Below are 18,332 nucleotides of genomic sequence, written 5' to 3'. Positions count from 1 at the left end.
TCCATACCCCCTCCCCTCCATACCCCCCTCCCCTCCATACCCCCTCCCCTCCATAACCCACCTCCCCTCCATACCCCCTCCCCTCCATAACCCACCTCCCTCCATACCCCCCTGACCTCCATACCCCCCTCACCTCCATACCCCCCTCACCTCCATACCCCCTCCCCTCCATAACCCACCTCCCTCCATACCCCCTCCCCTCCATAACCCACCTCCCTCCATACCCCCTCCCCTCCATAACCCACCTCCCTCCATACCCCCCTCCCCTCCATACCCCCCTCCCCTCCATACCCCCCTCCCCTCCATACCCCCCCTCCCCTCCATAACCCACCTCCCTCCATACCCCCTCCCCTCCATAACCCACCTCCCTCCATACCCCCCTCCCCTCCATACCCCACCTCCCCTCCATACCCCACCTCCCCTCCATAACCCACCTCCCCTCCATAACCCACCTCCCCTCCATACCCCACCTCCCCTCCATACCCCACCTCCCCTCCATACCCCACCTCCCCTCCATAACCCACCTCCCTCCATACCCCCCTCCCCTCCATACCCCACCTCCCCTCCATACCCCACCTCCCCTCCATAATCCACCTCCCTCCATACCCCACCTCCCCTCCATACCCCACCTCCCCTCCATACCCCCTCCCCTCCATAACCCACCTCCCTCCATACCCCACCTCCCCTCCATACCCCACCTCCCCTCCATACCCCCTCCCCTCCATAACCCACCTCCCTCCATACCCCACCTCCCCTCCATACCCCCTCCCCTCCATAACCCACCTCCCTCCATACCCCCTCCCCTCCATACCCCCCTCCCCTCCATACCCCCCTCCCCTCCATACCCCCCTCCCCTCCATACCCCACCTCCCTCCATACCCCACCTCCCCTCCATAACCCACCTCCCCTCCATAACCCACCTCCCTCCATACCCCACCTCCCCTCCATACCCCCCTCCCCTCCATACCCCACCTCCCCTCCATACCCCACCTCCCCTCCATACCCCACCTCCCCTCCATACCCCACCTCCCCTCCATACCCCACCTCCCCTCCATACCCCACCTCCCCTCCATACCCCACCTCCCCTCCATACCCCACCTCCCCTCCATACCCCACCTCCCCTCCATACCCCACCTCCCCTCCATACCCCACCTCCCCTCCATACCCCCCTCCCCTCCATAACCCCCTCCCCTCTAAAATCTCCCTCCCCTCTAAAATCTCCCTCCCCTCCATACCCCCCGCTCCCCTCCCCTGCATACCACCCCTCCCCTCCACCCCCCCCCCTTCCCCCCGTGAGTCCCTTCTTTGCGGGGTTGGGGTGACAGGAGGAGTGAGTTGAGGAGGTGGGGCGGGTGGAGGGGTGGAGGGTGTGGGAGTGACGACAGAGATTGGTGGGGGGGCCGTTGGGGTGGGTTTTTGAGAATCAGCCATTTTTAATTGTCATAAAAAATAAACAGAGGCAAGGAACATTCCGGAACACGCGCCAAGGAGAGGTCCATTCCCCGGGACCACCCCCCCCCCGACTCGCAAAGTCCATTCCGTCTCAAAAACCCTCCCCCCGAGGGCCCAGTCCGACTTGGCGCTCAACCAGCCTTCTGCCCTTTGACCTTCCGCCGCCCTCTGAACCCCGGGCCGGCCAGCCTCTTCTGCAGCTTGGCCTTGGGGCCGACCTTGCGACCCACGACGACCCCACCCCGGCGGGCGCCGGGTCGCCCCACCCCCTTCCTGCCGGCCGGCCGCGATTTCTTCGGCTTCCCCCCGGGGGTCGGGGTGGGGGCGGGGTCGCCGGGGGTCTCCGCGTCCTTCGACCCCTGGCCCTTGGCGGCCGCCGCCACCACCACCACCACCTCCGGCTGGTCCCCTCCGCCGGCTGGCGTTTCCGCAGCCGAAGCCTTAGGCGGAATGGTGTTGGCGAACTTCTTGAACTTGGCCACGAAGAAGCCGTCCATGTTGTGGGTGTGGGGGTAGAAACGGCGCGTCAGGCGGAGAGAAGGATGGAATCGGCGCTCGCGGAACCTGTAAAGAGGGGGCAACAATGAGAAGGGGGTCACGCACTATGTAAACATACAGAGTCACGGTTAATTCAGCAGGGTAAGGATCACTCACTGTGTAACTGTACAGAGTCACAGTTTATTCAGGGTAAGGGTCACTCACTGTGTAACTGTACAGAGTCACTGTTTATTCAGCAGGGTAAGGGTCACTCACTGTGTAACTGTACAGAGTCACTGTTTATTCAGCAGGGTAAGGGTCACTCACTGTGTAACTGTACAGAGTCACTGTTTATTCAGGGTAAGGGTCACTCACTGTGTCACTGTACAGAGTCACTGTTTATTCAGGGTAAGGGTCACTCACTGTGTAACTGTACAGAGTCACTGTTTATTCAGGGTAAGGGTCACTCACTGTGTAACTGTAGAGAGTCACTGTTTATTCTGGGTAAGGGTCACTCACTGTGTAACTGTACAGAGTCAGTGTTTATTCAGCAGGGTAAGGGTCACTCACTGTGTAACTGTAGAGAGTCACTGTTTATTCTGGGTAAGGGTCACTCACTGTGTAACTGTACAGAGTCAGTGTTTATTCAGCAGGGTAAGGGTCACTCACTGTGTAACTGTACAGAGTCACTGTTTATTCAGCAGGGTGAGGGTCACTCACTGTGTAACTGTACAGAGTCAGTGTTTATTCAGGGTAAGGGTCACTCACTGTGTAACTGTACAGAGTCGCTGTTTATTCAGGGTGAGGGTCACTCACTGTGTAACTGTAGAGTCACTGTTTATTCAGGGTAAGGATCACTCACTGTGTAACTGTACAGAGTCACTGTTTATTCAGGGTAAGGGTCACTCACTGTGTAACTGTACAGAGTCACTGTTTATTCAGGGTAAGGATCGTCACTGTGTAACTGTACAGAGTCACTGTATATACAGCAGGGTAAGGGTCACTCACTGTGTCACTGTACAGAGTCACTGTTTATTCAGGGTAAGGGTCACTCACTGTGTAACTGTACAGAGTCTCTGTTAATTCAGCAGGGTAAGGGTCACTCACTGTGTAACTGTACAGAGTCACTGTTTACTCAGCAGGGTAAGGGTCACTCACTGTGTAACTGTACAGAGTCACTGTTTATTCAGGGTAAGGATCACTCACTGTGTAACTGTACAGAGTCACTGTTTATTCAGCAGGGTAAGGGTTACTCACTGTGTAACTGTACAGTCACTGTTTATTCAGGGTAAGGATCACTCACTGTGTAACTGGACAGAGTCACTGTTTATTCAGGGTAAGGGTCACTCACTGTGTCACTGTACAGAGTCACTGATTATTCAGAGTAAGGATCACTCACTGTGTAACTGGACAGAGTCGCTGTTTATTCAGGGTAAGGATTGTCACTGTGTAACTGTACAGAGTCACTGTTTATTCAGGGTAAGGGTCACTCACTGTGTAACTGTACAGAGTCACTGTTTATTCAGCAGGGTAAGGGTCACTCACTGTTTAACTGTACAGAGTCACTGTTTATTCAGGGTAAGGATCACTCACTGTGTCACTGTACAGAGTCACTGTTTATTCAGCAGGGTAAGGGTCACTCACTGTGTAACTGTACAGGGTCACTGTTTATTCAGGGTAAGGATCACTCACCGTGTAACTGTACAGAGTCGCTGTTTATTCAGGGTAAGGATCATCACTGTGTAACTGTACAGAGTCACTGTTTATTCAGGGTAAGGGACACTCACTGTGTAACTGTACAGAGTCACTGTTTATTCAGGGTAAGGATAGTCACTGTGTAACTGTACAGAGTCACTGTTTATTCAGGGTAAGGATCACTCACTGTGTCACTGTACAGAGTCACTGTTTATCCAGGGTAAGGGTCACTCACTGTGTAACTGTACAGAATCACTATTTATTCAGGGTAAGGGACATTCACTGTGTAACTGTACAGAGTCACTGTTTATTCAGGGTAAGGTCACTCACTGTGTAACTGTACAGAGTCACTGTTTATTCAGGGTAAGGATCACACACTGTGTAACTGTACAGAGTCACTGTTTATTCATTGGGTAAGGATCACTCACTGTGTAACTGTACAGAGTCACTGTTTATTCAGGGTAAGGATCACTCACTGTGTAACTGTACAGAGTCACTGTTTATTCAGCAGGGTAAGGGCCACTCAGTGTAACTGTACAGAGACACTGTTTATGCAGGGTAAGGATCACTCACTGTGTAACTGTACAGAGTCACTGTTTATTGCAGGGTAAGGATCACTCACTGTGTAACTGTACAGAGTCACTGTTTATTCAGCAGGGTAAGGGTCACTCACTGTGTCACTGTACAGAGTCACTGTTTATTCAGGGTAAGGATCAATCACTGTGTAACTGTACAGAGTCACTGTTTATTCAGCAGGGTAAGGATCACTCACTGTGTCACTGTACAGAGTCACTGTTTATTCAGGGTAAGGGTCATTCACTGTGTAACTGTACAGAGTCACTGTTTATTCAGGGTAAGGGTCACTCACTGTGTAACTGTACAGAGTCACTGATTATTCAGCAGGATAAGGATCACTCACTGCGTAACTGTACAGAGTCACTGTTTATTCAGCAGGGTAAGGATCACTCACTGTGTAACTGTACAGAGTCACTGTTTATTCAGCAGGGTAAGGATCACTCACTGTGTCACTGTACAGAGTCACTGTTTATTCAGGGTAAGGATCAATCACTGTGTAACTGTAAAGAGTCACCGTTTATTCAGCAGGGTAAGGATCTCTCACTGTGTAACTGTACAGAGTCACTGTTTATTCAGGGTAAGGGTCATTCACTGTGTAACTGTACAGAGTCACTGTTTAATCAGGGTAAGGGTCACTCACTGTGTAACTGTACAGAGTCACTGATTATTCAGCAGGGTAAGGATCACTCACTGCGTAACTGTACAGAGTCACTGTTTATTCAGCAGGGTAAGGATCACTCACTGTGTAACTGTACAGAGTCACTGTTTATTCAGCAGGGTAAGGATCACTCACTGTGTAACTGTACAGAGTCACTGTTTATTCATCAGGGTAAGGGTCACTCACGGTGTAACTGTACAGAGTCACTGTTTATTCAGGGTAAGGATCACTCACTGTGTAACTGTACAGAGTCACTGTTTATTCAGGGTAAGGATCGTCACTGTGTAACTGTACAGAGTCACTGTTTATACAGCAGGGGAAGGGTCACTCACAGTGTAACTGTACAGAGTCACTGTTTATTCAGGGTAAGGGTCACTCACTGTGTAACTGTACAGAGTCACTGTTTATACAGCAGGGTAAGGATCACTCACTGTGTAACTGTACAGAGTCACTGTTTATTCAGGGTAAGGATCACTCACTTTGTAACTGTACAGAGTCACTGTTTATTCAGGGTAAGGGTCACTCACTGTGTAACTGTACAGAGTCAGTTTATTCAGGGTAAGGATCACTCACTGTGTAACTGTACAGAGTCACTGTTTATTCAGGGTAAGGATCGTCACTGTGTAACTGTACAGAGTCACTGTTTATACAGCAGGGTAAGGGTCACTCACTGTGTCACTGTACAGAGTCACTGTTTATTCAGGGTAAGGGTTACTCACTGTGTAACTGTACAGAGTCACTGCTTATTCAGGGTGAGGGTCACTCACTGTGTAACTGTACAGAGTCAGTGTTTATTCAGCAGGGTAAGGGTCACTCACTGTGTAACTGTACAGAGTCACTGTTTATTCAGGGTAAGGATCGTCACTGTGTAACTGTACAGAGTCACTGTTTATTCAGGGTAAGGGTCACTCACTGTGTAACTGTACAGAGTCACTGTTTATTCAGGATAAGGGTCATTCACTGTGTAACTGTACAGAGTCACTGTTTATTCAGGGAAAGGGTCATTCACTGTGTAACTGTACAGAGTCACTGTTTATTCAGGCTAAGGGTCACTCACTGTGTAACTGTACAGAGTCACTGTTTATTCAGCAGGGTGAGGGTCACTCACTGTGTAACTGTACAGAGTCATTGTTTATTCAGGGTAAGGGTCACTCATTGTGTAACTGTACAGAATGACTATTTATTCAGGGTAAGGGTCATTCACTGTGTAATGTACAGAGTCACTGTTTATTCAGGGTAAGGATCACTCACTGTGTAACTGTACAGAGTCACTGTTTATTCAGCAGGGAAAGGATCACTCACTGTGTAACTGTACAGAGTCACTGTTTATTCAGGGTAAGGATCACTCACGGTGTAACTGTACAGAGTCACTGTTTATTCAGCAGGGTAAGGGTCACTCACTGTGTCACTGTACAGAGTCACTGTTTATTCAGGGTAAGGATCAATCACTGTGTAACTGTACAGAGTCACTGTTTATTCAGCAGGGTAAGGATCTCTCACTGTGTAACTGTACAGAGTCACTGTTTATTCAGGGTAAGGGTCATTCACTGTGTAACTGTACAGAGTCACTGTTTATTCAGGGTAAGGGTCACTCACTGTGTAACTGTACAGAGTCACTGATTATTCAGCAGGGTAAGGATCACTCACTGCGTAACTGTACAGAGTCACTGTTTATTCAGGGTAAGGGTCACTAACTGTGTAACTGTACAGAGTCACTGTTTATTCAGGGTAAGGATCACTCACTGTGTAACTGTACAGAGTCACTGTTTATTCAGCAGGGTAAGGATCACTCACTGTGTAACTGTAGAGAGTCACTGTTTATTCAGCAGGGTAAGGGTCACTCACTGTGTAACTGTACAGAGTCACTGTTTATTCAGCAGGGTAAGGATCACTCACTGTGTAACTGTAGAGAGTCACTGTTTATTCAGCAGGGTAAGGATCACTCACTGTGTAACTGTACAGAGTCACTGTTTATTCATCAGGGTAAGGGTCACTCTTGGTGTAACTGTACAGAGTCACTGTTTATTCAGGGTAAGGATCACTCACTGTGTAACTGTACAGAGTCACTGTTTATTCAGGGTAAGGATCGTCACTGTGTCACTGTACAGAGTCACTGTTTATACAGCAGGGGAAGGGTCACTCACTGTGTAACTGTACAGAGTCACTGTTTATTCAGGGTAAGGGTCACTCACTGTGTAACTGTACAGAGTCACTGTATATTCAGGGTAAGGGTCACTCACTGTGTAACTGTACAGAGTCACTGTTTATTCAGCAGGGTGAGGGTCACTCACTGTGTCACTGTACAGAGTCACTGTTTATTCAGGGTAAGGATCACTCACTGTGTCACTGTACAGAGTCACTGTTTATTCAGGGTAAGGGTCACTCACTGTTTAACTGTACAGAGTCACTGTTTATTCAGCCGGGTAAGGATCTCTCACTGTGTAACTGTACAGAGTCACTGTTTATTCAGGGTAAGGGTCACTCAATGTGTAACTGTACAGAGTCACTGTTTATTCAGGGTGAGGAACACTCACTGTGTAACTGTACAGAGTCACTGTTTATTCAGGGTAAGGGTCACTCACTGTGTAACTGTACAGAGTCACTGTTTATTCAGGGTGAGGGTCACTCACTGTGTAACTGTACAGAGTCACTGTTTATTCAGCAGGGTGAGGGTCACTCACTGTGTAACTGTACAGAGTCAGTGTTTATTCAGCAGGGTAAGGGTCACTCACTGTGTAACTGTACAGAGTCACTGTTAATTCAGCAGGGTAAGGGTCACTCATTGTGTCACTGTACAGAGTCACTGTTTATTCAGGGTAAGGGTCACTCACGGTGTAACTGTACAGAGTCACTGTTTCTTCAGGGTAAGGATCACTCACTGTGTAACTGTACAGAGTCACTGTTTATTCAGGGTAAGGGTCACTCATTGTGTCACTGTACAGAGTCACTGTTTATTCAGCAGGGTAAGGGTCACTCACTGTATAACTGTACAGAGTCACTGTTTATTCAGCAGGGTAAGGATCACTCACTGTGTCACTGTACAGAGTCACTGTTTATTCAGCAGGGTAAGGGTCACTCACTGTGTAACTGTACAGAGTCACTGTTTATTCAGCAGCGTGAGGATCACTCACTGTGTCACTGTACAGAGTCACTGATTATTCAGGGTAAGGGTCACTCAATGTGTAACTGTACAGAGTCACTGTTTATTCAGGGTAAGGGTCACTCTCTGTGTAACTGTACAGAGTCACTGTTTATTCAGGGTAAGGGTCACTCAATGTGTAACTGTACAGAGTCAGTGTTTATTCAGCAGGGTAAGGATCACTCACTGTGTCACTGTACAGAGTCGCTGTTTATTCAGGGTAAGGATCGTCACTGTGTAACAGTACAGAGTCACTGTTTATTCAGGGTAAGGGTCACTCACTGTCTAACTGTACAGAGTCACTGTTTATTCAGCAGGGTAAGGGTCACTCACTGCGTAACTGTACAGAGTCACTGTTTATTCAGGGTAATGGTCACTCACTGTGTAACTGTACAGAGTCACTGTTTATTCAGGGTAAGGATCAATCACTGTGTAACTGCACAGAGTCACTGTTTATTCAGCAGGGTAAGGGTCATTCACTGTTTAACTGCACAGAGTCACTGTTTATTCAGCAGGGTAAGGGCCATTCACTGTGTAACTGTACAGAGTCACTGTTTATACAGCAGGGTAAGGGTCACTCACTGTGTAACTGTACAGAGTCACTGTTTATTTAGCAGGGTAAGGGTCACTCACTGTGTAACTGTACAGAGTCACTGTCTATTCAGGGTAAGGGTCACTCACTGTGTAACTGTACAGAGTCACTGTTTATTCAGGGTAAGTCTCACTCACTGTGTAACTGTACAGAGTCACTGTTTATTCAGCAGGGTAAGGGTCACTCACTGTGTAACTGTACAGAGTCACTGTTTATTCAGGGTAAGGATCACTCACTGTGTAACTGTACAGAGTCACTGTTTGTTCAGGGTAAGGATCACTCACTGTGTAACTGTACAGAGTCACTGTTTATTCAGGGTAAGGGTCACTCACTGTGTAACTGTACAGAGTCACTGTTTATTCAGGGTGAGGATCACTCACTGTGTAACTGTACAGAGTCACTGTTTATTCAGCAGGGTAAGGATCACTCACTGTGTAACTGTACAGAGTCACTGTTTATTCAGGGTAAGGGTCACTCACTGTGTAACTGTACAGAGTCACTGTTTATTCAGGGTAAGGGTCATTCACTGTGTAACTGTACAGAGTCACTGTTTATTCAGCAGGGTAAGGATCACTCACTGTGTAACTGTACAGAGTCACTGTTTATTCAGGGTAAGGATCACTCACTGTGTAACTGGACAGAGTCACTGTTTATTCAGGGTAAGGGTCATTCACTGTGTAACTGTACAGAGTCACTGTTTATTCAGCAGGGTAAGGATCACTCACTGTGTAACTGTACAGAGTCACTGTTTATTCAGGGTAAGGATCACTCACTGTGTAACTGTACAGAGTCACTGTTTATTCAGGGTAAGGGTCATTCACTGTGTAACTGTACAGAGTCACTGTTTATTCAGCAGGGTAAGGATCACTCACTGTGTAACTGTACAGAGTCACTGTTTATTCAGGGTAAGGATCACTCACTGTGTAACTGTACAGAGTCACTGTTTATTCAGGGTAAGGGTCACTCACTGTGTAACTGTACAGAGTCACTGTTTATTCAGCAGGGTAAGGATCACTCACTGTGTAACTGTACAGAGTCACTGTTTATTCAGGGTAAGGATCACTCACTGTGTAACTGTACAGAGTCACTGTTTATTCAGGGTAAGGATCACTCACTGTGTAACTGTACAGAGTCATTGTTTATTCAGGGTAAGGGTCAATCACTGTGTTACTGTACAGAGTCACTGTTTATTCAGGGTAAGGATCGTCACTGTGTAACTGTACAGAGTCACTGTTTATTCAGGGTAAGGGTCACTCACTGTGTAACTGTACAGAGTCACTGTTTATTCAGGGTAAGGATCGTCACTGTGTAACTGTACAGAGTCACTGTTTATTCAGCAGGGTAAGGGTCACTCACTGTGTAACTGTACAGAGTCACTGTTTATTCAGGGTAAGGGTCACTCACTGTGTAACTGTACAGAGTCACTGTTTATTCAGGGTAAGGTTTACTCACTGTGTAACTGTACAGAGTCACTGTTTATTCAGGGTAAGGGTCACTCACTGTTTAACTGTACAGAGTCACTGTTTATTCAGCAGGGTAAGGGTCACTCACAGTGTCAATGTACAGAGTCACTGTTTATTCAGGGTAAGGTTTACTCACTGTGTAACTGTACAGAGTCACTATTTATTCAGGGTAAGGGTCACTCACTGTTTAACTGTACAGAGTCACTGTTTATTCAGCAGGGTGAGGGTCACTCACTGTGTCACTGTACAGAGTCACTGTTTATTCAGGGTAAGGGTCACTCACTGTGTAACTGTACAGAGTCAGTGTTTATTCAGCAGGGTAAGGATCACTCACTGTGTAACTGTACAGAGTCACTGGTTATTCAGCAGGGTAAGGATCACTCACTGTGTAACTGTACAGAGTCACTGTTTATTCAGGGTAAGGGTCACTCACTGTGTAACTGTACAGAGTCACTGTTTATTCAGGGTAAGGGTCACTCACTGTGTAACTGTACAGAGTCACTGTTTATTCAGCAGGGTGAGGGTCACTCACTGTGTCACTGTACAGAGTCACTGTTTATTCAGGGTAAGGATCACTCACTGTGTCACTGTACAGAGTCACTGTTTATTCAGGGTAAGGGTCACTCACTGTGTAACTGTACAGAGTCACTGTTTATTCAGCCGGGTAAGGATCTCTCACTGTGTAACTGTACAGAGTCACTGTTTATTCAGGGTAAGGATCACTCAATGTGTAACTGTACAGAGTCACTGTTTATTCAGGGTGAGGGTCACTCACTGTGTAACTGTACAGAGTCACTGTTTATTCAGGGTAAGGGTCACTCACTGTGTAACTGTACAGAGTCACTGTTTATTCAGGGTGAGGGTCACTCACTGTGTAACTGTACAGAGTCAGTGTTTATTCAGCAGGGTAAGGGTCACTCACTGTGTAACTGTACAGAGTCACTGTTTATTCAGGGTAAGGATCGTCACTGTGTAACTGTACAGAGTCACTGTTTATTCAGCAGGGTGAGGGTCACTCACTGTGTAACTGTACAGAGTCACTGTTTATTCAGGGTACGGATCACTCACTGTGTAACTGTACAGAGTCACTGTTTATTCAGGGTAAGGGTCACTCACTGTGTTACTGTACAGAGTCACTGTTTATTCAGGGTAAGGATCGTCACTGTGTAACTGTACAGAGTCACTGTTTATTCAGGGTAAGGGTCACTCACTGTGTAACTGTACAGAGTCACTGTTTATTCAGCAGGGTAAGGGTCACTCACTGTGTAACTGTACAGAGTCACTGTTTATTCAGGGTAAGGGTCACTCACTGTGCAACTGTACAGAATCACTGTTAATTCAGGGTAAGGGTCATTCACTGTGTAACTGTACAGAGTCACTGTTTATTCAGGGTAAGGATCAATCACTGTGTAACTGTACAGAGTCACTGTTTATTCAGCAGGGTAAGGATCTCTCACTGTGTAACTGTACAGAGTCACTGTTTATTCAGCAGGGTAAGGGTCATTCACTGTGTAACTGTACAGAGTCACTGTTTATTCAGGGTAAGGGTCACTCACTGTGTAACTGTACAGAGTCACTGTTTATTCAGGGTAAGGATCACTCACTGTGTTACTGTACAGAGTCACTGTTTATTCAGGGTAAGGATCGTCACTGTGTAACTGCACAGAGTCACTGTTTATTCAGGGTAAGGGTCACTCACTGTGTAACTGTACAGAGTCACTGTTTATTCAGGGTAAGGATCGTCACTGTGTAACTGTACAGAGTCACTGTTTATTCAGCAGGGTAAGGGTCACTCACTGTGTCAATGTACAGAGTCACTGTTTATTCAGGGTAAGGTTTACTCACTGTGTAACTGTACAGAGTCACTGTTTATTCAGGGTAAGGGTCACTCACTGTTTAACTGTACAGAGTCACTGTTTATTCAGCAGGGTAAGGGTCACTCACTGTGTCAATGTACAGAGTCACTGTTTATTCAGGGTAAGGTTTACTCACTGTGTAACTGTACAGAGTCACTGTTTATTCAGGGTAAGGGTCACTCACTGTTTAACTGTACAGAGTCACTGTTTATTCAGCAGGGTGAGGGTCACTCACTGTGACACTGTACAGAGTCACTGTTTATTCAGGGTAAGGGTCACTCACTGTGTAACTGTACAGAGTCAGTGTTTATTCAGCAGGGTAAGGATCACTCACTGTGTAACTGTACAGAGTCACTGGTAATTCAGCAGGGTAAGGATCACTCACTGTGTAACTGTACAGAGTCACAGTTTATTCAGGGTAAGGGTCACTCACTGTGTAACTGTACAGAGTCACTGTTTATTCAGCAGGGTGAGGGTCACTCACTGTGTCACTGTACAGAGTCACTGTTTATTCAGGGTAAGGATCACTCACTGTGTCACTGTACAGAGTCACTGTTTATTCAGGGTAAGGGTCACTCACTGTGTAACTGTACAGAGTCACTGTTTATTCAGCCGGGTAAGGATCTCTCACTGTGTAACTGTACAGAGTCACTGTTTATTCAGGGTAAGGATCACTCAATGTGTAACTGTACAGAGTCACTGTTTATTCAGGGTGAGGGTCACTCACTGTGTAACTGTACAGAGTCACTGTTTATTCAGGGTAAGGGTCACTCACTGTGTAACTGTACAGAGTCACTGTTTATTCAGGGTGAGGGTCACTCACTGTGTAACTGTACAGAGTCAGTGTTTATTCAGCAGGGTAAGGGTCACTCACTGTGTAACTGTACAGAGTCACTGTTTATTCAGGGTAAGGATCGTCACTGTGTAACTGTACAGAGTCACTGTTTATTCAGCAGGGTGAGGGTCACTCACTGTGTAACTGTACAGAGTCACTGTTTATTCAGGGTACGGATCACTCACTGTATAACTGTACAGAGTCACTGTTTATTCAGGGTAAGGATCATTCACTGTGTAACTGTACAGAGTCACTGTTTATTCAGGGTAAGGGTCACTCACTGTGTAACTGTACAGAGTCGCTGTTTATTCAGGGTAAGGATCACTCACTGTGTAACTGTACAGAGTCACTGTTTATTCAGTGTAAGGATCGTCACTGTGTAACTGTACAGAGTCACTGTTTATGCAGGGTAAGGATCACTCACTGTGTAACTGTACAGAGTCACTGTTTATTCAGCAGGGTAAGGGTCACTCACTGTGTAACTGTACAGAGTCACTGTTTATTCAGGGTAAGGGTCACTCACTGTGCAACTGTACAGAATCACTGTTAATTCAGGGTAAGGGTCATTCACTGTGTAACTGTACAGAGTCACTGTTTATTCAGGGTAAGGATCAATCACTGTGTAACTGTACAGAGTCACTGTTTATTCAGCAGGGTAAGGATCTCTCACTGTGTAACTGTACAGAGTCACTGTTTATTCAGCAGGGTAAGGGTCATTCACTGTGTAACTGTACAGAGTCACTGTTTATTCAGGGTAAGGGTCACTCACTGTGTAACTGTACAGAGTCACTGTTTATTCAGGGTAATGATCGTCACTGTGTAACTGTACAGAGTCACTGTTTTTTCAGCAGGGTGAGGGTCACTCACTGTGTAACTGTACAGAGTCACTGTTTATTCAGGGTAAGGGTCACTCACTGTGTAACTGTACACAGTCACTGTTTATTCAGCAGGGTAAGGATCACTCACTGTGTAACTGTACAGAGTCACTGTTTATTCAGGGTGAGGGTCACTCTGTGTAACTGTACAGAGTCACTGTTTATTCAGCAGGGTGAGGGTCACTCACTGTGTAACTGTACAGAGTCACTGTTTATTCAGCAGGGTAAGGGTCACTCACTGTGTAACTGTACAGAGTCACTGTTTATTCAGGGTATGGATCACTCACTGTGTAACTGTACAGAGTCACTGTTTATTCATTGTAAGGATCGTCACTGTGTAACTGTACAGAGTCACTGTTTATTCAGGGTAAGGGTCACTCACTGTGTAACTGTACAGAGTCACTGTTTATACAGCAGGGTAAGGGTCACTCACTGTGTAACTGTACAGAGTCACTGTTTATTCAGGGTAAGGATCACTCACTGTGTAACTGTACAGAGTCACTGTTTATTCAGGGTAAGGATCACTCACTGTGTAACTGTACAGAGTCACTGTTTATTCAGGGTAAGGGTCACTCACTGTGTAACTGTACAGAGTCACTGTTTATACAGCAGGGTAAGGGTCACTCACTGTGTAACTGTACAGAGTCACTGTTTATTCAGGGTAAGGATCACTCACTGTGTAACTGTACAGAGTCACTGTTTATTCAGGGTAAGGATCACGCACTGTGTAACTGTACAGAGTCACTGTTTATTCAGGGTAAGGATCACTCACTGTGTAACTGTACAGAGTCACTGTTTATTCAGGGTAAGGATCACTCACTGTGTAACTGTACAGAGTCACTGTTTATTCAGGGTAAGGGTCACTCACTGTGTAACTGTACAGAGTCACTGTTAATTCAGGGTAAGGATCGTCACTGTGTAACTGTACAGAGTCACTGTTTATACAGCAGGGTAAGGGTCACTCACTGTGTCACTGTACACAGTCACTGTTTATTCAGGATAAGGGTTACTCACTGTGTAACTGTACAGAGTCACTGTTTATTCAGGGTAAGGATCACTCACTGTGTAACTGGACAGAGTCACTGTTTATTCAGGGTAAGGGTCACTCACTGTGTAACTGTACAGAGTCACTGTTTATTCAGCAGGGTGAGGGTCACTCACTGTGTAACTGTACAGAGTCACTGTTTATTCAGGGTAAGGATCACTCACTGTGTCACTGTACAGAGTCACTGTTTATTCAGCAGGGTAAGGGTCACTCACTGTGTCACTGTACAGAGTCACTGTTTATTCAGCAGGGTAAGGGTCATTCACTGTGTCACTCTACAGAGTCACTGTTTATTCAGCAGGGTAAGGGTCACTCACTGTGTCACTGTACAGAGTCACTGTTTATTCAGGGTAAGGGTCACTCACTGTGTAACTGTACAGAGTCACTGTTTATTCAGGGTAAGGGTCACTCACTGTGTAACTGTACAGAGTCAGTGTTTATTCAGCAGGGTGAGGGTCACTCACTGTGTAACTGTACAGAGTCACTGTTTATTCAGGGTAAGGATCACTCACTGTGTCACTGTACAGAGTCACTGTTTATTCAGCAGGGTAAGGGTCACTCACTGTGTAACTGTACAGAGTCACTGTTTATACAGCAGGGTAAGGGTCACTCACTGTGTCACTGTACAGAGTCACTGGTTATTTAGCAGGGTAAGGGTCACTCACTGTGTAACTGTACAGAGTCACTGTTTATTCAGGGCAAGGGTCACTCACTGTGTAACTGTACAGAGTCACTGTTTATTCAAGGTAAGGCTCACTCACTGTGTAACTGTACAGAGTCACTGTTTATTCAGCAGGGTAAGGGTCACTCACTGTGTAACTGTACAGAGTCACTGTTTATTCAGCAGGGTAAGGGTTACTCACTGTGTAACTGTACAGAGTCACTGTTTATTCAGCAGGGTAAGGATCACTCAATGTGTAACTGTACAGAGTCACTGTTTATTCAGCAGGGTGAGGGTCACTCACTGTGTAACTGTACAGAGTCACTGTTTATTCAGCAGGGTAAGGATCTCTCACTGTGTAACTGTACAGAGTCACTGTTTATTCAGCAGGGTAAGGGTCACTCACTGTGTAACTGTACAGAGTCACTGTTTATTCAGGGTAAGGGTCACTCACTGTGTAACTGTACAGAGTCACTGTTTATTCAGCAGGGTAAGGATCACTCACTGCGTAAATGTACAGAGTCACTGTTTATTCAGCAGGGTAAGGATCACTCACTGTGTAACTGTACAGAGTCACTGTTTATTCAGCAGGGTAAGGATCACTCACTGTGCAACTGTACAGAGTCACTGTTTATTCAGGGTAAGGGTAACTCACTGTGTAACTGTACAGAGTCACTGTTTATTCAGCAGGGTAAGGATCACTCACTGTGTAACTGTACAGAGTCACTGTTTATTCAGGGTAAGGGTCACTCACTGTGTAACTGTACAGAGTCACTATTTATTCAGCAGGGTAAGGGTCACTCACTGTGTAACTGTACAGAGTCACTGTTTATTCAGGGTATGGATCACTCACTGTGTAACTGTACAGAGTCACTGTTTATTCAGGGTACGGATCACTCACTGTGTAACTGTACAGAGTCACTGTTTATTCAGGGTAAGGATCGTCACTGTGTAACTGTACAGAGTCACTGTTTATACAGCAGGGTAAGGGTCACTCACTGTGTAACTGTACAGAGTCACTGTTTATTCAGCAGGGTAAGGGTCACTCACTGTGTAACTGTACAGAGTCACTGTTTATTCAGGGTAAGGGTCACTCACTGTGAAACTGTACAGAGTCACTGTTTATTCAGGGTAAGGGTCACTCACTGTGTAACTGTACAGAGTCACTGTTTATTCAGGGTAAGGATCACTCACTGTGTCACTGTACAGAGTCACTGTTTATTCAGGGTAAGGATCACTCACTGTGTAACTGTACAGAGTCACTGTTTATTCAGCAGGGTAAGGGTCACTCACTGTGTAACTGTACAGAGTCACTGTTTATTCAGGGTCAGGGTCACTCACTGTGTAACTGTACAGAGTCACTGTTTATTCAGGGTAAGGATCGTCACTGTGTAACTGTACAGATTCACTGTTTATTCAGGGTAAGGATCACTCACTGTGTAACTGTACAGAGTCACTGTTTATTCAGGGTAAGGATCACTCACTGTGTAACTGTACAGAGTCACTGATAATTCAGGGTAAGGATCGTCACTGTGTAACTGTACAGAGTCACTGTTTATACAGCAGGGTAAGGGTCACTCACTGTGTAACTGTACAGAGTCACTGTTTATTCAGGGTAAGGATCACTCACTGTGTAACTGTACAGAGTCACTGTTTATTCAGGGTAAGGATCACTCACTGTGTAACTGTACAGAGTCACTGTTTATTCAGGGTAAGGATCACTCACTGTGTAACTGTACAGAGTCACTGTTTATTCAGGGTAAGGGTCACTCATTGTGTCACTGTACAGAGTCACTGTTTATTCAGGGTAAGGGTCACTCACTGTGTAACTGTACAGAGTCACTGTTTATTCAGGGTAAGGATCACTCACTGTGTAACTGTACAGAGTCACTGTTTATTCAGGGTAAGGATCGTCACTGTGTAACTGTACAGAGTCACTGTTTATACAGCAGGGTAAGGGTCACTCACTGTGTAACTGTACAGAGTCACTGTTTATTCAGGGTAAGGATCACTCACTGTGTAACTGTACAGAGTCACTGTTTATTCAGGGTAAGGATCACTCACTGTGTAACTGTACAGAGTCACTGTTTATTCAGGGTAAGGATCACTCACTGTGTAACTGTACAGAGTCACTGTTTATTCAGGGTAAGGGTCACTCACTGTGTCACTGTACAGAGTCACTGTTTATTCAGGGTAAGGGTCACTCACTGTGTAACTGTACAGAGTCACTGTTTGTTCAGGGTAAGGTTTACTCACTGTGTAACTGTACAGAGTCACTGTTTATTCAGGGTAAGGGTCACTCACTGTTTAACTGTACAGAGTCACTGTTTATTCAGCAGGGTAAGGGTCACTCACTGTGTCAATGTACAGAGTCACTGTTTATTCAGGGTAAGGTTTACTCACTGTGTAACTGTACAGAGTCACTGTTTATTCAGGGTAAGGGTCACTCACTGTTTAACTGTACAGAGTCACTGTTTATTCAGCACGGTGAGGGTCACTCACTGTGTAACTGTACAGAGTCAGTGTTTATTCAGCAGGGTAAGGATCACTCACTGTGTAACTGTACAGAGTCACTGGTAATTCAGCAGGGTAAGGATCACTCACTGTGTAACTGTACAGAGTCACAGTTTATTCAGGGTAAGGGTCACTCACTGTGTAACTGTACAGAGTCACTGTTTATTCAGGGTAAGGGTCACTCACTGTGTAACTGTACAGAGTCACTGTTTATTCAGCAGGGTGAGGGTCACTCACTGTGTCACTGTACAGAGTCACTGTTTATTCAGGGTAAGGATCACTCACTGTGTCACTGTACAGAGTCACTGTTTATTCAGGGTAAGGGTCACTCACTGTGTAACTGTACAGAGTCACTGTTTATTCAGCCGGGTAAGGATCTCTCACTGTGTAACTGTACAGAGTCACTGTTTATTCAGGGTAAGGATCACTCAATGTGTAACTGTACAGAGTCACTGTTTATTCAGGGTGAGGGTCACTCACTGTGTAACTGTACA

At 46.1% G+C, this 18,332-nt stretch overlaps 1 protein-coding gene across 1 annotated transcript in view; it reads right to left on the bottom strand.

Annotated features, from left to right (window-relative positions):
• Nucleotides 1–1,410: 1,410 nt before the first annotated feature.
• LOC144677012 (28S rRNA (cytosine-C(5))-methyltransferase-like) overlaps nucleotides 1,411–18,332 on the bottom strand; it is a 51,859-nt gene continuing 34,937 nt past the window's right edge. The window contains exon 4 of the mRNA XM_078537278.1: nucleotides 1,411–2,016. Coding sequence (XP_078393404.1) covers nucleotides 1,584–2,016 — 433 coding nt within the window. The 3' untranslated portion in view covers nucleotides 1,411–1,583. The remainder of the gene's footprint in view (nucleotides 2,017–18,332) is intronic.

The sequence above is a fragment of the Cetorhinus maximus genome, unplaced genomic scaffold (assembly GCF_964194155.1).
Source record: "Cetorhinus maximus unplaced genomic scaffold, sCetMax3.hap1.1 HAP1_SCAFFOLD_2125, whole genome shotgun sequence".
Taxonomy (NCBI): domain Eukaryota; kingdom Metazoa; phylum Chordata; class Chondrichthyes; order Lamniformes; family Cetorhinidae; genus Cetorhinus; species Cetorhinus maximus.
This window is presented reverse-complemented; position numbering and strand designations above follow the sequence as displayed.